This window comes from Ambystoma mexicanum, chromosome 8 (assembly GCF_040938575.1).
Source record: "Ambystoma mexicanum isolate Mex_15411 chromosome 8, UKY_AmexF1_1, whole genome shotgun sequence".
Taxonomy (NCBI): Eukaryota; Metazoa; Chordata; class Amphibia; order Caudata; family Ambystomatidae; genus Ambystoma; species Ambystoma mexicanum.
This window is the reverse complement of record NC_090929.1, coordinates 53,732,187-53,756,518: the sequence shown is the minus strand read 5'-3', so window position 1 is coordinate 53,756,518 and position 24,332 is coordinate 53,732,187. Positions and strand designations below refer to the sequence as shown.

General features: G+C 48.6%; 1 protein-coding gene across 4 annotated transcripts in view; it reads right to left on the bottom strand.

Annotated features, from left to right (window-relative positions):
• The window catches only part of ABL1 (ABL proto-oncogene 1, non-receptor tyrosine kinase), a 783,695-nt gene that overhangs the window by 107,804 nt on the left and 651,559 nt on the right, over positions 1-24,332 (bottom strand). For all 4 annotated transcript variants that reach the window (XM_069609270.1, XM_069609271.1, XM_069609272.1 and 1 more), the window contains exons 7-8: positions 10,483-10,667; positions 9,559-9,711 (exon numbers count right to left, since the gene is read on the bottom strand). In XM_069609270.1, coding sequence (XP_069465371.1) covers positions 9,559-9,711; positions 10,483-10,667 — 338 coding nt within the window. The remainder of the gene's footprint in view (positions 1-9,558; positions 9,712-10,482; positions 10,668-24,332) is intronic.

The window sequence follows — 24,332 nt, the reverse complement described above, 5'->3', positions numbered from 1 at the left end:
CATTTCTTTTTAACAAAAGCCCAAAAAAAAGAATCCGCCAGGTAAGAGCTGCACTCCACAGGAGCTGTAGGCCACCATGGCATCTGGGAACACAGTGAATGGCATTACAGTGCAGGGGCGGGGAGAGGAGGGGCATCTTCGTGGCAAGAGAGGGAGATGGAACAAGTTACTTACCTGTAACTGTTGTTCTCCAGCTTGGGTCTGGCATGGATTCACATGCTCATGAATATTCCCCGTCAGGCTGGGAATCCTCGGTAAAGAAAAAAATCAGTACCAGTTTCGTTTCTGAACTGTCTTTCTTAGTAGTAACCAATCACTGGTCTCTGGGTCATACTGCCCCCAGCCAATGACTGCCCTTTCCCTAAGCCCCTCCCCTGGCAGCCATCCTCAGATTTGGTAGCAAGTAAAGTGGCAGTATGACCAAGTGAAGAGCCGTAGAGGGGAAGGAGGGAGGGTTCGCATGTGAATCCATGTCAGACCCATGCTGGAGAACAACAGTTACAGGTAAGTAACTTGTTCCTTCGCCAGCAAGGGGTCTGGCATGGATTCACATGCTCATGAATATAAGAATACATAGCAGTACACACACATGCACAACCACGGGAGGTGGCAAAAGGCTCAACATTAAGCATTACATAAACTCAACATTAAGCAACTCTTACCTCCTCACCAGGCCCACCTTCAGGCGAACAGGTTGCGCAGCACTGCTTGGCCGACTCTGGACACCTCCCTGGAATCCCGGTCGACGCAGTAGAATCTCGTGAAGGTGTGCGTTGACCTCCACGTAGCAGCCCTGCAGATGTCCAGCAGGGGCACACCAGATAAGAACGCCGTAGTAGCTGCGATCGCTCTGGTTAAATGGGCTCTCGGACGGCCGGGCATCTGTCGGTTGGCCAACCGATGACAGTACACGATGCAGCCAGAGAGCCATCTGGAAATGGAAGCCTTCGAGAGAGCCTTCATTTGGTTCACATGTCCAAAGTTCACAAACAGCTGTGATGACTTCCGAAAACTCTTTGTTCGGTCCACGTAGAACTTAAGCGCTCTAGCTACATCCAGCGAGTGCAAAGTCCTCTCGGCCGGTGACGAAGGCGACAGAAAGAAAACTGGCAACACCAAGGGTTCGTTAAGATGGAAGTCCCACGGCACCTTGGGCATGAAAGAGGGGTGCGTCCTCAGCACCACCCTTGTATCGTGAAAAGTCAAGTATGGAGGCTTGCAGGATAGGGCTTGAATCACTCCCACGCGTCGTGCGGAGGTGATGGCCACAAGGAACGCTGTCTTCCATGACAGGAACTTCAACAGAGCCGAATGCAAAGGCTCGAAAGGTGGCCCCATGAGCCTGGTCAGCACCACGTTGAGCTCCCACGCCGGGGCTGGAGCATTCACCGGCGGGAACGATTGGCACAGTCCCTTCATAAAATCCTTCACCAGTCAATGAGACCACAAGGACAGCCGTCCTGCAGTTCTGGTGTATCGGGAGATCACTGCCAGATGCATCTTGATGGAAGCGTGAGCTAGTCCAGGTTTGGCCAGCGACAGCAGGTATGGTAGCACTTGAGGTGCCGTAATACGCAGAGGGTTGATCTGTGCACGGCACCAGACAGAACCTCTTCCACTTATGTCCGCAGCACTTGAGTTGAGGACGCCCTGGCCTTTGCAAGAGCCGTCAGCCGGGATATTGTACCCTCCAAACTCTAGTGCTGCAGGAGCCAGGCCTGCAAGTTCAGCGACTCCGGGTCGTGATGAAGAATGGCGCCTCCCTCTCTGGAGAGAAGATCTGCGTCCGTCGACAGCTTGACTGGTGGGGAAGCTGAGAGGTCCAGAAGGTCCGGGAACCAGATATGTCTCGGCCACGCCGGTGCGACGAGGATCATCCTGCACTGGGACCTCTTGATTGAGCTGGCTGATGAGTCGAAGCAGCAGCGGCAACGGAGGAAACGCATACAGGAACAGGCCGTCCCAGGGGAACGAGAAAGCATCGCCCATGCTCCTCGGCTGGGGGAACCTGCTGGCGAACCTCTGGCATTTGGAGTTCGTCGTTGGACGAGCCGAGCCACTTGATCCTGTAAATACCAAATTCATGTAATTGCCATGTTTCTTTGCCTCAGCAAGACTTAAACCCATTGCCCATGTTATAGCATTATGTCCATGTTAAACCAACTGTTTTTGTGTCCGCACACGAGGCCCAGGGTTTTCGCTTGGAACAGATATTACTCACAGGCTTAGGAATGTTCCCTCTGTTCTCCTTTCCTGTAAAGGCTACATAAATAATGTCTGTTAACGCTCTTGCACTTCCCGTCCTGTCTAAAGCTGCCGTGCGAGTCAGCATGCATTCATTGACCCTGGGGTCTCCTCTATGAATGATGATTGCTAGCATCCGCACTCTTTCCCGAAACATAAGCATAAAGCGTATCTATATTCGGAGTTGTTATTCTTTGGGATATGTGGGAAGGGGAACTTGTGTCAGAGCTTGTGCGTCATTCTGTAAAAGATATGTCCTGCTATTGTCCAGCAGCCCATGAATGGATATTATTATCACTACCGCGGCAAGATGTGTAGTTTGCAAATTCCCCACTGTGTCAAATGTGATGAATTAGCTTGTTTTTACGACCATGCATGTTAAAGATTACACGTGCATCCTGAAGGATATTTTGACTTGCTTAGATAAGCTATATGAGTAATGACCATTTGCAAATGTTCGGCCTTTGTAAAATGTCACCGCAAGGGCTGGAATAACAGCCAAAAGTGTTTTGGAAGGAAACTGTATGTCAGGAAGTGCCTGGGCTTCGCGCCAGTCAGACTCAAAGTAAACATTTTCCTATAAAGAGCCTGCTCACTGTAATGTTAGTAGCTCACTCTAGATAGCATCCCTATGGTGTATCTTGCAGTCAGCCCTTCCGCTGAAGTTTTGCATTGCAATAAATGATTGTTGAACTCACTTATTAGTGTGTTTATTGATGAGACCTCCGCCTGGTGAATTTTAGCATTGACTATCCCGTCGTAGTTCCCCACTCGTGGCACGAGCGTAGCTGCCTGCTGAGTGAGTCGGCAATGGTGTTTTTTATTCTTACCAGATGGAAGGGCACCAGAAACATCCCCTGGGCGATGGCCCAGTGCCACAGATCCTGGGCCTCCTTGGATAGGGCTGGGGATCTGGTGCCTCCCCGCTTCCAGCTGTAGAACATCGTGGTGGTGTTGTCGGTGAAGATCCTCACGACCTTGCCCTTGAGGGACGGGAGGAACGACTTGAGCGCCCAGAACACGGCGCGGAGCTCAAGATGTTGATGTGGAGAGACCTCTCCTCCGGGAGCCAAAGGCCTCTTGCCTGAAGATCTCCGGTGTGCGCACCCCATCCCTCCAGGGAGGTGTCCGTCGTCACCATCTCCTGGTGTGCCGGAGTCTGAAGTCCGTGCCTGCCGTGAGGTGTGCACGGGTGCCCCACCACTGGATCGCCTGACGGAAAACCTCATTGAGCGGGATCTCGTCTTCGAAGCTACCCGCCGCTTGCATCCAGCGGGCGTCGAGGAACTCCTGTAGAGGACGCAACCGTAGCCTGCACAGGCGCACTAGATAGATGCATGAGGCCATCATACCGAGGAGGGACTTGATGGATCTCACCCTGGCCACGTAGGTGGCTAGCAGGTGCTGCACCTTGCCTAAAATGGCCTTCGTCCTTTCCTGTGACGGAGAGACCAATCATTCCACTGTATCGAGCTTCGCTCCCAGAAACAGCGCCACCTGTGACGGAACCAAATAGGATTTTGGGTAGTTGATGGAGAAAGCCAGCTCCGTGAGTAAGCAGACCGTCTCCGCCATGTGCTCGACGGCAAGTTCTCTTGTCCTTGCACGGATGAGCCAGTCGTCCAGGTAGGGGTAGACGTGGATCCCCTGCAGGCGCAGCCGCGCCGCCAGTGGCGTTAGGCACTTGGTGAACACCCTGGGTGCGACTTCAATCCGAATGGCAGAGCTCTGAATTGGTAGTGGCATCGTAAGACTACAAAGCTGAGGAACTTTCGGTGTCCTTTTAGGATGAGGATGTGGAAGTAAGCATCCTCCAAGTCCGACGACGATAGGAAGTTGCCCTCCTCCAGGTGCTGGAGAGTGACCATCCTGAACTTCTGTGCCTTGATGTATTTGTTCAACCGACGTAGGTCCAGGATAAGGCGCCAACGGCCTGTCTTCTTTCTGACAAGGAAGTATCTCGAGTATACTCCGGAGCCCCGCAGCCTCTTAGGGACGAGCTCGATGGCACCTTTCTTGAGCATCGCCTTTACCTCCAACAGCAGTTGAGGGACGCGATTTTCCTTCCTGGCCACGGGAGGAATGCAGGGACACTTCTTTTGGAATTCAAGAGTGTGCCCATGGGCCAGGGCATCCAGCACCCAACGGTCGGTGGAGATGGACTCCCACACGCTGACGAACTTCGCCAGCCGACCTCCCACCGGGGTGCTTCGGTGGGGACCAGACGCTATGGCCGGTTCATTCTTGCTTGGAGGCGGCCTTGCCACCTTTGCCTCCTTGGCGACGACGCTGCAATCCTCCTTGCTTGCTTGCTTGCCGCGACCCCTGTAAGCCTCCTGGGACGAGGAGCGGGTCGCCTGGCGGTACGTAGAGGAGCCACCGCCTGATCCCTTAGAGGCCTTGGAGGCCCCCCGTCTGCCTCCGGCGCTCCGAAAGGGCCGTCGTTGCTGAAGGACTCACAGGGCTCAGGCCGTCTGTGTCGGCCTTGATGACCTAAAGCGAATCATCCACCATTTTCCCAAATAGGTTGTTGCCGTCTAACGGCATGTCCAAAACCCTGGTCTGCACGTCTTGACGGAAGTCTGTCGCCTTGAGCCAGCCACGTCGTCAAAGGCAAACACCATTGCCTAACTGACGAAAACCGGTGTTGGCAATGTCCGTTGCCACCGTTATGGCGTGGTCAGACGCCACCTCACATTCCTGCAGGGTCTCCAGGGCCTCCGCCCTCTTATCCTCTGGTAGGAAGTCCAGTAGGGGAGTTATCTTGTACCACAGCTCCCGGTCGTAACGGGCCACAATCGCTAAGGCGTTGGCCACCTTAATTGTCGTCGCCGCCGATGAGATGACCCCATCGCCCGATGGCATCCAATTTCTTACCCTCGCCATCAGGTGGGGAAGTAGAGGTTGAGGCTGTCGCCCCCGCCGCCTTCTTGGCCGCCACTGAGAACTGAATCCGGCGTAGGTTGAGCCCTGAGGCAAAAAGGGGCGGCGTCCGGGACCCGGTACTACTTCTTGTACCTGTCCCTCTTGGCAGGCGTCGTGGACGGGTTCTTCAGGATCACAAGTCCCTCGTCCAAGATATCGTTGAGAAACGGTACCGCGAGGACCACCTTTCTCTTGGCCTCTCGCAGTTGATAGAGGAAACCCTCCTTCTGTTCCTCGGGGCAGAGCTGGAAGAGCTCGGATGCCCTGGCAATCATGGCGTGAAAGGAGCCAATTTCGTCAGGCGGGGAAGCCCGAGGGAGTGGTGACAGAAGGTCCGTCCCGTCACCACCGTCGGCATCCGTCCCCGTATCCGTCGCCTGGGGTCCGGTGAGGGGGGATGAGAGCTCCACGGGTCGTGGGGGCATGAAGGGCAGGGAGGGATGAATTCTCCTCCGCTTGTTAGGAGGGCTTCCCGACGGGCCCGGTTCTGGATCATCCGCCGGGGTTCGTGGTAATCTCGTCCTTATCTCCGTGCATAAGGTTTGGATTTCCATCAAAATGGCCGCCGAGTTGTCCTGAGGTTCGGGCAATGGCTGCGACGGGAGGGAAGGCTGCTCCTCCACTGGGGCCTAGTCGGCGCCACCGTCGCTTTCTTCGACCACCTCTTCGGGATCCCTCCCGTGGGATCGTACCTTCTCGAACCTCTCGTTGAGGTTCTTCACAGTTTCCACCAGCTCCTCCTCAGAGGCTGAATCCGTGTCCGTAATGGCCACCACCCCCCCCTCTTTTTCCACTGGGGTCTTGACGGGGGTCTTGTCGATGGGCTGGAAAGGGGATTCCCTCCGCGGTGGCAGGGATACTCTGGGCCCCGAGGTCGCCTCCACTGGTGTAGCCTCCACAGGCTTCGCCAGGGTCGCCGTGACTCCCTCGATAGAGGCCTTAGCCGGGTGAATCAAGGCCTTCACCACCTTGGGCGCGCTTGAGGCCTTCACCTTGGGGAGAGGGTCACCGCCTCGCTTCCCCCTCAGCTGAATCCTTCGAGATCGACCGGAGCCTCTCTAGAAGCTTTTGGCTCTTGGTTGATGGTGCCGGGGAAGGCGCGCCCTGCCTGGCAGCCGAAGAGCCCGACCGTTCGGCACTCGCGGTGCTTAGCCTTCTGTTGGGCCCCCGTCGCTGGGGAGCCCTCACAGGACTTAGAAGACCGCTCTGATCTTTTCTTCTCACTTGCTGGGCCCTTCTCCAGCCAGCTGGTGAGGTGGGTACGACGATGCCTCATGGTCCGTTCCGATAGGTTCTTGCAGAACGCACAGTCCTTCTCCGCGTGCGTCTTGTCCTCATGAAGGCAGTAGAGACATCTCCAATGCTCGTCCTCCTTGAAAACATTCTGTAATCCGCATCCAGGGCAGTTCCTGAACAGCTTGAATCCGGGCATCGAGCTTCCCTTGTCCTGGGCCATGTCCATGGTAGGCCTCAGATCTTCTGGAATCCTCCAAGAAGCGTAACTTGACGAAAACTTCACCCTTGAGGGGCGTAGAAAATTCCGAAACGGGTCCCCTTTGATCAGACGTAGAACGGTGGAGCTTAGGGCTCAATTTAACCGAAAAATTAGAAAATCTCTTTGAAAAAAGCGCGAAAACGCAGTAAAAGCTCGAGAGCTAGCACGAGGACTCCCAACACTTGAACGTGCGGTAAAAATCTGAGGATGGCTGCCAGGGGAGGGGCTTAGGGAGAGGGCAGTCATTGGCTGGGGGCAGTATGACCCAGGGACCAGTGATTGGTTACTAAGAAAGACAGTTCAGAAACGAAACTGGTACTGATTTTTTTTCTTTACCAAGGATTCCCAGCCTGACGACGGGGAATATTCATGAGCATGTGAATCCATGCCAGATCCCATGCTGGAGAATGTGGCCATCTACTAGAATGGTTTAGTCATGCAGTTGCAGTGTTGGTCTCTCTACAGCAGTGTCGATTGCCATTCTTTCAATTGGTTTTAAACGTTCAGTATTTTGGGAATGGCACGATAGGTTCTTTAAGCAGAACTAAATTAGGAAATCTCTGGGAGACATTGGAAGCATAATATGTACGGCGTTTGTTAACATCTGAGGTTTCTGGGGAATACCGAAAAAATCTGATACCCCCCTGTTAATGTTATATTTCTCAGGGGACTCTGATAAACCCCGGTATTTAATAACTGCAAAGTGCGGGCTGCTGGATTCGAACCGCTATTGTTCTGAGTTGTCTTATTTCCAAGACTGAAGCGTTGCTGATGAGATATCCTCACAGCTCTGCTTCAGCATTGTCTATTAGCCACCATTGTCACCTTGTGGCAGAAAGTGGAATTGACTGCCTAGTCGGAACACTGACACGACAAATGAAAAAACTTATTTCCATTTTTTTTACTATTTTAAAAGTCATTGTTTAGGCGCTACATCAGTTCATACAAACCTGCAAGAGCCTGCTTAACAAGCATATTAACAGGCCCCTTATTGTTTTCAAACTGAGCTATGCTCTTTTTGCGTTGGAGTCTTACATTGTGCACTATTAACGCTTTAGTGACAAACGGAGAAGAAAGCAAACACCTTTTCCTTTCACGATCTAACGTACAGTCCCATGGGATTTCTTTCCCTCTGAAAATGAAACAATGGAAACAAAATAACTCTTCATGCATTCAGTGGAGAGGAGCTGTTTTATTGGATCCGAGCTGTAATAATTTGATATCCGCCTTTATTCTTCAGTGCGCCGCCACCTGGTCTGTCTCTCCGACATCGACTAAGTTATTTTGCGGTGAAACAAGGGATCTGTTTTGTGCAAAGTACTGCACTGCACTGCATTCTTCTGCCTGCGCTGATAAAAGGGCATGGCTCCATTGAGGCACCAGCATGGTCGCCTACTTCGATTTCTTTAGAAAAGTCACCCGCGGGTGTTTGCAAGACAGGCAATAGGCCCATGGCCTAAACATGCATGTACAGAAATGCTTAGTGTTGGTGCACTAGGTGGCATGTGACACGGTATAGACATACATAGTGTATTTGATAGCGTGGCTGTGAGCTTGCTGCAGATTAACATTACGTTTCTGACGGATGCACGATGTATGTAGCAGAGATATTGCAATTATGGTCTTCGTGCTAGTGGCACCCTAGTTCTACCTGACCTTAAACAAAACAAGAAACATTAAACCTCCACTCTATTTCTCACCACAGTTCCCACTAAATAAAATGCCCGACTTCAAGAATGGCATTGTCTGGTGCACTTATTTGGGCCCAGGGCAGCAGATAGCCTAAATACGCCACTGATTGCCTGAGTAAATGTATCCCATTTCCTGCATTGTCCTCGAATTGGAGATGGAACATGTGCGCTGTGCCAACCAATAGAAACGCAGAGAAAACAATTGAGTGCAATTAGAGCACTGGTCGGATGAAATCTAGTAACTACTGAGGGTTCAGAAAGCACTGTGCAGAGTCCTGTGTCATTTATTAAGAATTAACCTGCTTAGTTCACATTGTTTTTCCTAAGAAGGATTTGACAGATTGGGCAAACGTTACTGCGAACTGGAGTGTTCGAGTTTATTTTGCAATTTGACTCATTAGCAGCCGCAGTCCAAGATGTTAGTGAATATTTTAAATATCATTGGTTAGGTGCTGCAATGAACCTAGTGCTGCGGCCAACTGCCTTGACTTGTAGAAATGCTAGAGATTACAGGAACAACATGAAGTGGTTATAACATCTTGCACTGAGAAATATTACCCTACCTATGCACGCAATGAAACAAAAATAAATGGTGTTTACGCTGGAAAAAACAATTATCTGAGTTTTTTTTTAATTGGGCGACCCTGAAAACACTGATAAACACAGATTGTGAAAAATGTTTAAAACAGTGGAAAAACACCCCAGAAGTATAAATAAATAAACCCCTAAAACAGGAAACCCCATTTACATCTCATGTTGAAGTGAAATATGTGGCACGCTATATACCAGCTCCTTATTCCTCAAAGGTGGCTCTTGCTAACTGGTGCTGCTCAGTATACACGAGAGCTGTTTTTGGGGTCTGCTCAACAAACCATTATTTCAGTCTTGAATAAAAGTTGACCATGAATCAGCCTGAAATGGTTACTCAAGACATTGCTGCAGGATGAGATTTGAAAAATGTGCCAAATCTTACAAGTTCTCACACTTTCCTTGGTTGTATTATTTTTTTATGGAATGGGCTGCTCTGCTGCCGCAGACTGTAGCCTCATATTTAGGAAAGCAGGGGGAGAGGGGAGGTCACTATCCAAACAGGTGGCACTTCGTGAGTATTGTGGTGAATGCCCAAGTGTAATGCACTTTTATGCAGGGTGTAACCTTCTTCAGTGGGTGCTATACGATGAACAGAAATAGCAGCATCCTTACATGCTCTCATGAGCTCGTACACCTTCTCCGGACAACCTTCAGGACGCTCCATGCGGTAATCCTTTTCCAGCAGCTCGTACACCTGAGACAGGTCAATGCCAGGGTATGGTGACATGCCATAGGTAGCGATCTCCCATAGTAAGACCCCAAAGGCTGCAAAACAGGAAGGTAACGTTTAAACATTGTTCTGGTCCATGCTGTAAGAGGCTGTAAATACAAGGGCTAGAAAACAACGTTTACACTCCACCCCATTGTTGCACTAAGTGTGAATCTCAAACCCCTAAACAATCCTATCGAGTCTATCCAACTCCAGTGTTGTCCTTACTCCCCAAGTTGGCAAACCAAGTCCTAGGATAGATTTCTGCCCCTATGTTTTTTTGGAAGAAATATTACACTCGTTTTAGCCTGTCCAAACCTTTACAGAAGATAAACAGTTATACGCAAATTAGTCTTGAACCCGAGACCAATGGGAGCAGTCCAGCAGCACGAACTGCTAGGCGACATCTCCCCTTCACAGCAACACAAGCAACCCCATCCATGTTCTAACCTTGTTATGCCTCATCAGTGTGTGCAGCGAGCAAGGCGCTCTCCTTTAGGTAGACACACTAGAAAAGATGTGAGGACTTGGGAATTAATCTTGAATACTGACATTGCTCTGGGAAAGCTTCCACGCCATTTTCTATCCCATTTGAGCCACTGCAGAAAAGGAGTAGCGTTGTGCAAATCAGTCTTGGTCCCGACAACAGACTCATTCAATCAATTTAGGGCAGTCAGAAGCACCCCTTCCACTCCCCTCCCCTGTCAAATAGTAGTGATGAGTCAATTCATAAACAAGGAAAGTGAATGGCGGAGGAGGGTGGCACCCCATAAGTAGGCTCACGATAAGCACAGGGTTCACAAAGCAGATAGAAGCCAAACCCCTACCCCAGACATCAGACTTTATGGAGAACTTGTTGTAAGCCAGGCTCTCGGGCGCCGTCCATTTAATGGGGAACTTGGCTCCGGCATGCGCAGTGTACGTATCACCAGTCATCAACCGACTTAGCCCAAAGTCTGCCACCTTCACCAAGTGGTTCTCCCCTACGAGGCAGTTCCGGGCAGCGAGGTCCCTGTGGGAAACGGACATAAAAAGGCATTCAGATTGAAGGATTCGTGGAGAGGCGTGCCAAGCATTCAAATGTCATTCAGGCTCCCTCCCATCACATTGGGACTACACGCAGTCACACACAGAAAGCATTGGCAATCACCATATGCAGTGTAAATGCACTGCAGTGTCACACACAGACGCAAGTGTGGTGCATAGACTCGCCCGTCACTTCAGTAGATTGGGACCGGTGTACTGGCACCGGGCAGTCATGCACTGAATGTCACATGATCATGTCTGATGTGGGCACTTCAGTAACACTCCGAGCATGCTTTAGCAGCACGGATTCTAAAGGCATGGGGCTCCCAGAACTAGGAACATACACCGGTCATTCCCTTGCAGGCCGTGTGCGATGCTCATACACCGGACAGTCGCGTGCAGACACTGCAGAGCGACCTACAGACTGTTGGTTGTACTGGGCAGTCACTCACAGACCTTGCAATGACAGACCGTGCCTGCTGTACTGGCAGCGGGCAATCTCCCATGTAACCTGCCTGGTGTAGACACAGCAGTCACACGAAGACTTATTGGTGGACTCCCACTGGACAGTCGAACGCAGTCTTCAATAAACCATGGCTTGTGTTACAGACATTGGACAGCTGCACAGAATCTTTGCCTGGTGTACTGTCAGCAATCACACGCCGGCCAGATCTGCTGCACAGACCTCGGCAGCCAGACACTGCTTGGAGCGCAGATACTGGCAGACAGAGGCAATCAACGGTGTAGAGAGGCTCTGTATGCCGCCGGCTGGACTGGCAGTAATGTGGGCAGTGTCCGTTATTGCTAGGAGAGCACTCCCAGCAGCACTGAATGCAATGAGCAGAGATCATTGCAGCGCAGGTACAGTTCAGACGGCTTGGGTCTCTTTGGTTACAGTGCGGATGCCTGAAGCACAGATACCAGCCCCAAATACAAAGGAGAGCAACCCCACCCCCTCCTCCCCGGGGACCTCAGCACATCGCGAGCAGTGCCTAGCCGCACACTAGACACCAGAAAAAAAGCACAGCGAGGAGTGCTTATGTTGAGTGTAGAATTATTGGACTAGCCTGTGGCGCCGACGCGCAATAGAATAAAAAAAGAACATTCTGTGAAAATCTCAATTTCTTTTATTTGTTTTAAATTGATTTGCCAGTACCAGGGTACCTTCACCCCAATACCGATAGCTAAAGCCCTCACCCCATTTCCAACTCAATGTTACTTAACCTATGGCGCATCGAAGGAAATACTGCAGAGTTTCGTGAAGATTTGAAACCAGTGCCCCTCCGATTACGCGCGGAACTCTGCAGAGTGCGCATTAGCCTCGAGAGCTATATAAGGTGATCACAGAATAGAAAAATAAGCAGGAAGGGATTCAGAATTTAAATGAAAGTGTAGCAGAGTACAGTTTCTTATCTTAGGTTTTAAACAAGGAACAAGTATGTTCGAGCATGTGTTTAGGCTCCATTTACTAGTGCAAACACGTCTGCTATTAAAGAGGGAACCTCTCTACCCAATCTAGAGAGCAGACCGCAGTATCCTCGAAGATCTGCAAGGAATTGTGGCCTTGTATAGTGATCATTTTGCCTCTGTTACGTGGGGGACTGGGAGTCCAGTTATCAAATCCTTTGCTGTTGACAGAGTAAGGGGTGCCCGTTAGCACCACCGTTTTGCCCATTTATCAACAAACTGCAGATTAAAATTGCATTTAGTAGGTTAACTGGAAAAATGGTTTCGATTACCTTAGGATGCGCTGGATCATGGGAAGCTTAAACAGAAAAATGTAATAGAACATTCATCTGAAGAGGGGGTTTCACACCAAGGTTTTTCAAATAATATGGTAGAAAAGCAGCGCTTGGAATTCTTTATGACGAGTAAAAATTGTGGTCTTGTATAGTGCGTAACTATGGGGGCAGGGCAAAATCATTTGCTTGGTGACTACCGAGAATGTGTCTAAGGAATTTTTAATTCTCTACCCCCTGTGTAACCCTAAAATTTGAACTCCTAGTGGACTGGGTGAGAGTCTGGAGTTCCACCTTTCCCGTCATATAGAAAAGGAGGCTCGAATAGATGTCTTAAGAACCCAAGGGGTGTTTATCCGTGCCTTGGATTTGAAATATGAAATAGAAAGGTTTTTACATTTTCAGTACATATGGAATGATCTGCTCTCAATCAGGAAATAATCCACCAATTTTGTCAAATGGGCATCAAGTAGTTTACCTTGAGAGTTGCTGGGAGAGTACCCTTTGTGACAGGGTGGCTGCCACAAACCACCACTTGGGCTCTCCAGTAAGGTTTCAAGGGGGTTTATGCCTAAAACAGAAAGAATGGCTGTAGATTCTTAGAAAAGAACTTCCGGGCCTATCGGGTTCTTTGGTGAAGTTGGCGCTAGGGCTGTCCCTCTCTCACTACTTCCCTTGGTTTTCCCCCTCCCAAACCCAGGCGTGCTAAAAGGGGATGCCAGTTCTGTTTGGATCGGGGACACCTATCTGTCTTGTGTCTACCTTGGTGGTGTCCCTAAGGAGTTGACTGACTTACTGTCCCCCCCCCAGGGATCTTCCAACTTTCCATAACCCAGTCCCGCTTAGTGTTCTAGGGATGTTGGGGATGGTGCATTCGTCCACGCTGCTCCACCGACTTGCCTATCCCACTTTCTCACCTGACCTCCTCTCTACCCTCGGTCCCGAGATGTTCTGCTGTCCCTCCGCTCTCACACTCCGCCTTCGTCACCTCCATGTTAGTTATTAACAATCTCCTTACTCCCCTACTGCCAAATTCTCCTACCCCCAACTACCACCAACTACCTCTACTACTTCCTTCCCTCTCCCTTATAACTAATCCACCTTCTATTCCCACTCTACTGTTATCAATACTACTCTGGTTTCCTCTCCCACTATCAGTTCCACTATTATCGCGCTCACACTAAAAGTCCCTACTGGCCACTACTACCAACTACCACTTCCTACTACCACTCTAATCCTCTGACAACTACCACTTCCCCTCCACTACTGCCAGCTACTACTATCTTCTACCACCAACACCTCCTACTCAAACTATTCTACACACTCCTTACGCTCACTTCCAAACACTCCACCGTCCCCCTCTATCTAATAGTCTATGCAATCCTTTGGCTCTTACCTCCTCTGGTCTCAGACGTTGGCCTACCACCTCCAGTCCTCACCCAACTTACCCACACTGCACACTCACCAGGCTTCTCTCAAAATAGCCCAGCCCAGGACCCTGATTGGCTAACGTACCTTCCTTGATGGGGTGACAAAGGGGAAGGCTAAGGGGAGGGCTTAAAACCACTTGTAAGCTCTGCTCCTTTCAATGCGGTCTGGGCAATAGGAAAATGACCTCATTAGCAGAGGACTTGTTGCCCATCGTGGCATGGCCCTCTTGGGACCCTACTTTAATATTGTAATCTTTAGTGGATTAATGGGGTTCTTCTTCCTTTTGCGGACTCCAGCAGGATGCAGTCTGTTGTAGCAGCACCGTTGTTTTGAAGTATGCTGCGTTCTACAGCTTTGAGTTTCTGCATCCTCTGGTGCATGACCTTTGTGTGGTCACAATCGATGCATCCTGCCCTGTAGTCTCAGCGGATGGCGTCTTCTTTGATGCCTCATCCTGCTGCTCTCTGCTGCAGCCCTTGCACCGCCACACCAGCAGGTAAGGGAGGGGCCTTTCCTCGTTAAGGCTCCTTAGTCCCTCACATTAAAAGGCCTGATCCCAGGTCTTGTCACAACTTGCTAAACAAAAAATTAACTTAAAAACATATTTTAGAGTGTAATGCTATCTAAATGTTTTGAACCACTCTCAGCAAAGAATAGCAAGTTACGCCTTTGGATCTTGCACTTGGTGGCATTTACAGACAAATGGAAAAAGGGGAACCCAGAAAAACATGCGCTTTCCAGCCAATGGTGTATAGTGCACTTTCTTCACTGCTTTTATGGTGATCTGGGGAGTGTTTGGTTAAAACCGTGTTTGAAGACACTGGCCTTACAAAATAGAACCAAAGCAATAATGACGTTCAAGTCCACCAACTACAGTCATGTTATAAAATCAGTTACAAGTTACTTAGCAACAGTATGGCAGCACAGACAAAGGGTGTTGTCACAAAGGACCGTGCAGAGTCCTGTTTTTAGGGTGCTTGTCATGCCTTTGTAAATGTTTGCAAGGCATAGATCTAAACATTAATGTGTGTGTTATATATGATAGGGATCCCTTACCCAATAATAGTCTATGCTGTGCATCTGTTTATGCCACATGATTTGCGCCACCACCATCTGTGGTTGCTCTTGGGTATTACAAGTTGTTTACTTGGGGTGCCTGCCACACTATATTTATCCTATGTGTACAGGAACCTGCCATAACATCTTTTGTTTTGGCCAGTTGGCACTCCGTGAAAGAAAAAATCAGTGTGTTTAAAACTGCTTTATACCACAATTGTTGAAAGAGGAAGTGCTGCAGAAGTGTTTCGCAGTGGCAGAAGTAGGACATGTTTTGACTGTGGTGCGATTGTGGGAGTGTGTTCCTTTAAATTCCTACCAGCATGAATATTCAAATAAAGAAAGCCTGCGAATCTTGGTGAAGTGCGGCAGAAGTGTTTGGCAGTGTTCAGCTGGGTTTGTGTGGCCGGATTAAGTTTGATTTCGAGGACTTGCGTGTTGCCGTCCTTCCTGCTCCTTCTGTGGCTCCTCTGTGCTTCCGGAGCACAGTGCTGTGTAGTAAGAGGAATCTCCCGGCTTCCTTGATTCTGCGTTTACGGTACTTCTGGGACAGATGGACTTCCATTTTCCATAAAATCTGGCGTAGTGAGGAGCAACTGTTTGACGTTCGGAGGATCAGAGGTCTATGGAGGTCTCTCTTTGATTCAATCAGCATTATATTAATAGCCCCGGGGAATTGTACAGCACTGGTCATCACTGGGAACAACATTAAGTGCTTGATCAAGCTTCACCAAGGGAATCTGACTGGGGTTTACTGTGCAAGTAGTAAAGCGACCGACGGCCAGCGGGTCCTAGGAGAGTAAGAAGTTACAAATGTAACTGGGTTTTGGAGCTCTCGCCTCCCTGCCCGCTGGATCTCGGATAAAAAATACGTAGTGGAATACAAAGCTTGATAACACATACAAGCTTGAAAAATATATGTGTAGAACCGGTTGATTCCTCCTGGTTCCTGGTGTGGAGAAAGGACAAACATTTCGAGGATGTAATATCTGTCCAAGTAACTGGTGGTTACGACTGCCAGAGTTGAGTTGGGTACACAATAAGAAACCACTGACACAAAAGCACAACCAAGGGGACTGTGGGCCAGGTGCCTTTGAGCTTCTGGTTGGGGCAAGTGAAGGACGATATTTCAAACGTAATTAGGAACATTACAAATAAAGGTGACCGTAGGCCTTTGAGCCTCTGAAAATAAAAAGTGGTGAAAAAAAGGGTAAATAAGGGGCCACTAATCCGGACCAATAACCTGTGAATGTACAATTTGAGAAGTGGACGGAAGACAACTGAGACATTATCAAGGAATCAGCAAAGTCTATGCGTAAGAGCGAAAAAGGCTTAAAAAAAAAGTACTCCTCTGTGAACCGAGAAATGGCTACATTGGTTGATTTAGGCGGGAAGTGTAATTTTGGTTGGCCTAAGCAGAAACACTCCCTCTTTTAATCAGGGAGAGGTAGCGCTGGTGGCTGAAAATCCAAATGAGGTCATCGACTTGGGGTTAAATATAAAAATAAGGAATACAGAGACGGACCACAGGATTGAGAATAACATTGAGGAAAGTTTAAATTTGCCTAAAAAGTCTCTGCTACCCATAAGAAGTGACTCGATAGGCACAGCGGCATGGACTCCAGGAACTTCACAGATAGAATTAAACACATTGGCAAGCGCATCAAAGCCAAAAAATCATTTGGTGAAATTGATGTTGAATAAACCGCTTGAAACATTTTTTGTTTGTTTTTTGTTTATTCATTTGTAATGCGCACCAGACCCGGGGTTATCAGGGCGCAGAAAACAGGGTACAAGAATACTTTCAGCTTAGTGTTGCAAAGGTTGCAGAGTAAGAAGAGTAGTGGAGAAGTTCCCAAGAGAGGTACATTAGGGAATCAGGGATCTGAAAGTCAGATATATACATAAGACTGATAGTCATTTACAAAATCTTCAGTAAAAATGTACAACATCTTCGTAAGTAGGATGCATAAAAACAATCAGTAATTACAACATTTACAGTAGGGAAATGCAGCATATTCAATAATTTAGGTCAATATATACAGTCAAGTCTAAAATGTGAGGCTAATATGCTAGTAGGTGGTTAATAGTCATTTTCTCTTTATTTGGCAGACATGAAAGAGGAACCGGAGGTCAAGGCTAAAGTAAGCACTAAAGTGGGCACGAGGAAGGCGAGTTGGATCGCAAACGTGGAAGGCATCCTACTCCTGGACCACAAGCACAAGGCCTTCAACAACTACTTCGGGGTTTAGAGACGTATGCCGAAAGGAATGAGCTCATCATTAATCCCATAAAGTCTAATGTATTGCAATTCAGCCATCTGCTGAAATAAAACAATGTGTACGAGTGTCTGGGGTGGGCAGGAAGTGAGGGAGGTGACCAAAACCACTCCTAGGAGACCCAAATGCACTCTGGCGTGATTGGCTGGCTGACTGTCCGGCAAGGACAGCCACCTTGCTGGGTGTGTGGCAGATAGGCTGGAATGAATGGGAGAAAAATGTTTAATAGGCAAGTCTCTTGGACTGAAAGGCAGAGCCGACCACTGGAACGAAAGAACCAAAGACGAGATAGAAGAGGACGGCTGCTGCAACTACTGAACCGTTGGTTTACCCGGTGGAGCCCTGCTGCAGGTCTGAATCATCAAGTTAATCTCAACGGAGAAGCCCTTCAAGGAGGACTTCTTCCTTTGAGTTGGTGGGACCAATCAACCCATAAGCCACCTGGATACCATTCTCGGAGCTGGTTAGGATTAACCAGGGGGAAGGACACCAGCTTGTGTGCTTGAAAAACAGCAACCGGAATCAAAGATTTGCCAATTAGCCAGCTTTGTGACCCGTCCCCGTGCAGGAGTCACGACGTCCTCCCTCTTGTCCCCACGACTGAGGCTCAGGAACAGCGGGATCTGCAGGAACTGCCAGGAACAGAAGTCTTCAGCTGCATCTTTTTCTTCAATATAAGCTACTGTGAAAACCCGATTGAGAGAACTTAACATCTCACCGCAATAGTTAGTGGAACTTTGGCAACTTGCAGGCCTAGTCAGCTTGTGACCTGACATATGAACCTTTCCTCCGTGAACGACTTCTAAGAACCGTGGCAAAGACTTTTCCGTTTTAAATACCAGAACTGTTTTTTACTTATACAAGACACTAGCCCATTGACTCAGGCCTACCTATTGCATTGAATCAACTCCTCTGGTGAACTCAAGCTATTTGCACTGTTTTAGAGTAACTAATATTCATTTTATTAACTTATGCCTTTTTGCTCCTACTTCAAGTCTATTTTGCGCCTACTTCAAGGGAGCTCAACTGCTTCGTAATCAATACTGTAGTATAATTTGTGTGCGATATTGGTTGCCTCATTTAGTGAATGCTTTATAAATGATTGTGTAATAAATTAATAAGTGTTTTTACCAAGAAACCTTGAGTATAAGTGTCTATCTGAATACTTGTCATTGTAGACCTTTGTGTAACACCCTTACAAGCTCACATTCCCTCTTGAGATAAGCCTTGCTGCTCAGCTCGCTACCAAAAACTGTGTGGTACAGGCTTATACCAAAGGTTGGTTTTGCTTACACCTGTAGTCCTAGGAATGTGTAGTGTTCCCAAAGGGTACTGCATACAAACTCTGCCTAACAGTCTTCCCACCATCGTTTGGCAATGGACAATGTATGCCGACAGCCATGTTACAATGCCAGCCTTAGAGACTCCTTTACCAGCCCCATTAGGCCCAAACACAACAAACAGTTGTTTGGACTAGCACAGTGCCTTGGTGTGGTCTAGGTAACACCTAAGCACTCTTGAAAACCAAAGCATGCACTGATATTTCTGCAAAGGTAGACAGCAAAATAAAATGAGCTGGAAAGACCAGCTGTTCATTGAGGTGGAATGAGGAAGGAACCTTGGGCATAAAGCTAGGATTAGTTTGGAGGATCACTCTGTCTTTGTGTAACACCAGGAAATGTTCTTCTACTCTCCTGGCCTAAGTGATTGTGATATACTTGATGTGTGCTGTGTGGATCAGTTTGAATGGCTGGCACATCAACTTTGTAAGGACTGTTGAGCTCACATAAGGCATTGACCTTGTGCACCGGGGGAACATCCTGAAATTGCTAACCTCCTTGATCAACCTTGCAGAACACAATAATGTGCTCGGAGTTCAGGTGTGCAGAGAAATGGCTGCGATGTGGACCTTGACAGATGGATGGCTAAGCAGTGATTAGCAAGATGAAGCGGGTATAGTATCAACTGAGAGGCTTCACATTTCATTGTGCCGATGTTTTGTCTCACACCAGACTGTAAATCATTCCCATGTTTTGCCATAGCACTTGATCGTGGAAGGAGCTCTGGCCAGAGAGAATCCCTTTGCAATCTACTTGGCCAAGCATTGTGCATTTCCTAGGTTCTCTGGGCCTGATCCGAAGAAAGGGCTTAACACCAGGGAAAGGGCTCACACTGGATCCGCCCTGCCCTCTCAGACCAGCTGGAGAGCAAGGGGTGCAGAGCAACCCGTATAACAGAGATTAAAAAACAGGAAAGATAAGGCACAGTAGATTGGGGTGGGGGCAGGGTTTTGGATCTTGTGGGCAATTATATTAAAACACAACGCAGCATAACAAACATAATTCTTGAGACTTGCCCACCCTCTAACCATTCCTGCTCACAGTTTGTCCCATTCATTAATGGGGTTAAAGAATAACACCTTCTGGGCAACTCCCGATCCCGAAGAGCTTTGGGCAGGTCCCTAATCACACATTTCCCGGGCTCCCCCTCCTACTCTTAATTAATCCCCCCTTTTCCCCCACACATTCCTTTTAAATAACCTTGGCAGCTGCCGTCTGCCCTAATTATTAATATAGGTCTTCATAAATCAGTCCTTGTCCATCTACAGCTGTTCATGGTACCTTTATGGTCTTGTCATCCTTATTTCCATGGCAGCAAACCCCCACTCTGTCGCGGGGGTGCTACCACAGGGTAATTGATGGGCATGGCTGATATCGAAGCTCAATTTTTCCTCCGTGGCAGAGATCTGTTGCTGTCCAGGGCCACTAGCACACATTCACTGACGGTGCTTTAAGTAGATGCAATTTTTGCGCTGGGTTTGGCCTATGTGGGCGGGCCGCAGCGACTGAATCGCTGCCTACCTGGGCAGAGACGAAAATACTGCACCTCTTCGGTCTCCGGCCATGTCGGATGCAGCAGCCAAGGCTCCAGGTAAATTCCTTTGCTTCCCTCCTAGTCTGGCCTCAGGGAGGGCGGACGCCTCACAGACCCCTCGCTGATATGGGTGGCCCCCATACATCCAGCCTGGCGAAGATCTTTATTCTTCCCACACAGCCTGCCAGCTTCACCCAAGATAACACGCACACATGGCCCGGTACTCTGATCTCCTCTGATCTGCCCAGGCTGGTCCGCGGGTGGACCATAAGGCTCCCAGACAGGTTCGCCTGCCTGGTGTCTACCGATAATGCAACCCCAGGCTGGGGTGCCTCTTCAGCCAGACTGTACCCTGCATACAGCCGTGGGCTGGACTTCTCCCTTCACCGACCCACCTGGTCAGGCCATGCTCCGAGTCTGGGTCCACCATATGCACGCACGTGGCCTTGGATCGGGACTCCTACTTCACCTGCCCCATCATGCCATGTCGCCCAGGACTTCATCAATTGTTCAGCGCACCAAGTTTGAGCACGGGTGGTACGGCAAACTCCCAGGCCCTGCTGGAGCACGGGCTGCCCTTGACAGCCTGGGCTCTGAAAACTGCAGAGCCTCAGTTTACACAGGCGGCCTGACTTGCAGGATCCATCGGGCATTCGATGGCCATGCCAGCAGATTTAAAACATGGTCATGGGGTTTATCTGTCAGAACTGTCACCACCTTTACTCTGACATGGGGCAAAAACTACGATAGTGCCCAAAAAGACTGCTTGAGTTCCAGAACATTTATTTGTATTTTTATCTAGGCAGAAGACTATTGCCCCTTCGCATGCAGGCCTTTCAAGTGGGTTCCCCATCCTTCCAGGGATGCGTCCATCACTGACATCCGTTTGTGGTTCTGTAAACAAACGGTGCACCCTTTGTCAAATTGACCTCTGTTCTCCACTATCTAAAGCTCTTCCAGAAGGTCTATGTCAATGGGATGTTGCCCTTCAAATTTTCAAGCACCTGGTGCCAACTTGCTTCCAAGAACTCCAGCAGAGGGCGCATGAAGCGTGCCTGCAATCGCGGACCAGTGGAATGCATGACGAAAGTGTGCCCAGGAGAGATTTTAAAACTCTTTACAGTTGTGGTGGCTGATCTGCAATGTTTGCACCTTGGATTGTAACTTCCAAAGATGCTTTTGTGAAGGCCGTGCTAATATGTTAGACATTCCTCTGCAAGCTGGGTGTGGTGCTCCCCTTGTTGCATAGAAGGTGCTTGGACAGTCTAGGTATGGACAGACTAGCAGCCATCCTCTCCTAAAATGGGCAGCTACCTAAGCCAGGCACTTCGTATAAACTCTGGGTGCTGATTTCAGAGCAAACACACAGGTACTTGCAGTGTCTTGGTTCGAATGTGATGTGGAAATTATTCTCCATATCTAGGGACAAGAGGACATTTTTTTTAAATTGACCTAGAAACCTTTCCAGGGTTATCGTTTGGAATGACTGGTACATCAAACTTGTTGTGGAATCTAAGGTCCAGAATGGGCCTCCAACCTCCTGATTTTTTGAGAGTCAGGAAATAACTGGAGTAGATGCCTTTATTTCGTTGACCTTGCGGAACTCGCTGTATGGCCTGTTTTTAGCAGGAGCACTTTGTAATACCACCTAGGTGTTCTGATAAAGGAGGTCAGTCTATGTGAGGGGGATAATGTGCAGTTTGCAAAGAAATTCTAGACATTATGAAATGCTCCCATCGATCTGTTGTAATCCGTTTACATTGATGGAGAGATCGTGCCCCCCCACTGGGCTGCTGAAGTGTATTAGTGGCTGAAGTCAGGCTTGCTCAACGGAACCCTCGGGCGCAGTGCTTCTGCAGTACAACAGAGCTTGCTTTATACTGCTCTCCCATAGAGTATGTTGCTCCCCTGTAGGAATGGGAGCTGTAGGATGAATAGCAATCGCTACCGGTACTGGAGAAACAGGGTCTCAAATAAAAGGCCTGTATTCCTGTGATACTGGAATACACAATGGGATCACATTGTTTCATGTTTCTTTATTGCGAGCAGTGCATTGTCCACCTTTGGGCCACAAAAAAGGTCCTCCCTGTCAAAGACCAGATCAACCACCTTGGCCTGGACATCAACCCTACAATTAATGGCTTTTTAGCCAGCCTGTGTGATGAAGCACTGCACCATTACCCATCTGCCTAAATCATATATTGGCGATGGCCACCGCTACAGAGATTGCATGATCTGATGCATTGAGCTCTTCCTTGCAGCTGCAGAGTCCACAGAGTCTGGGCTCTGCTGTGTTCACAAGCATTTAGGGGCATTGTAGGGGTTTTTCATGGCTACCAAGGCATCCTCCCAAATGACGGCTAGGATTGGGAAGGATAACATTGTTTTCTGGGATTTCTCCGTACACTGGTACAGTAGCCCCTTTGCTCCTTATGTTCCATCAGAAGAAAGTAAAACATGTTTGCTGTCTTGGTCACTGTCAAGTTGAACGTTCCTATTTCATTAGGTGGAGAGTCCTTAGGCTGATACTCCTCAGGTATCCCGCTGGCCAGGAGCAGATTGCAGTAGTCTATGGAGGTGCAGTGTTGCGGCTATATCAGGTGGACATCTTCCTGAGAATCAGTGAGTTTCGAGCGGGTCGCTGCCTGCCCCAGTATGTGTGCTTGAGACCACCTGGCTGCGTAGTGGGCAAGGCTGTTTAGTCATGGCTAGTGCGGGTGGCACATCCTGTTGGATTTCAGAACTTCCAAGGATGTTTGGTACCCTATCATGAAGTTCTGTTATTAGAGACTTCAGAGCGTGCAGAGAGATAATGCGCCTCAAGATGAGGTGGCAGAGGCGTTTGCTTAGGCAGGTCTTATGGCTGCACTGACAGCCGAGGTTTTGAAGTCAAGATATGGGGCTCTGGAGGCAACTGCTACACATGTAGCTCCTCCTGTTCCTCTGAAAAACAAGTTACCCAGGCCTTCAAAGTCCGAATCAATATAATGCTCCAGAATGTCCTCTGGAGACATTTCTGCTTGCTCAGAGATAATGGGTTAGTTGTGGTCATAGATGTCGTTGACAAGATAGTCATGGTTGAGGTGGTCATTATCAAAACAGTTGTAGCTTATGGGACTGTGCTCTAGCACCCTGAAGCGTATCTTGTTCTACTAATAAAGATCTCAGATCAAATAACCTGACAGACAAAGAATATGTCAAAGTACTAATTTATTCTCAATTTAAAAAAGCAGGGCAAAACCGGCAAACATCAGACTGATTCTTGCACACTCACAAACTTGATTACACAGAGGTCTTATACCCCAATTTGCATAATCGATGTAATTGTGGCAAACTGTAAAACCTACTGACGGGATGGATTGGTTAGCGGAACAGATCTACTTATAGAATACATATGGTTAGTACATCATTGGCCGTCTCATCTGTAAGACATGCCTTGAACTACCTCTAAATATGTATAATACTGATTATAGTGGAGACATTGTATAGCAGGTTGCCCCATAGACCCGCTGATTCTTTGGCATTGCCACCCAACCTTGGACTTTCGTCTCGGCTAGCAGCACGCAAGCGAAACGAAACCCATGTGCTCGAGTCCCATCAGATTACTCCTCACTTTCCCAATTAGTCCATCATCTCTCATCAGTCTGGCAATGAGCCAACCTTTACAGACTGTAGTTGACCTTGTAGCCTGCTCTCTGTTCTGGGACATTCAAGGGAACACATCACCATCTTCATCCAAAGCTTAATGGATAGCCCTTGTTTTTGCCTTCTAGATCACGTCTGAGGAGACCACAAATTTGTCCATTTCGACCTCTTATTTACTGCTATTTAATTCCATTATGCTGGGTGTAATTCCTCCGCTTGGCCTCTAGAGACTTGCTCACTCCATCTTGTATAGACATTATCCACTTTTAATTGTCCAATGCATGGCTCTTGTGAAGGTTTCCTTCTTTAATCTCAGAGAAAGATGTCTCACGGCAATGACTTATCCGTCTGTCTCCCCTTGTGCTTTGCAGCTCTTCCTTAAAAATAGCATCCTTGATCCCAGGCCAACATAGACTCCTCTTTGTTTTGCACACAATGCTGTTTTCCAGTGTCTCCTGACTCTGCACCCCTGGTCTATCTCTGAGGTAGCTGAATTGAATCTTTACATGAGCCGACGTCCATTTTCCTATCATGGCCGTCCTTGCCACATTATATTTTCCTCCATAGCAAGCTTCTATAGGTCTCATCTACCTTGCGTTACTGCGTATTTACACTTATTGATCAGCA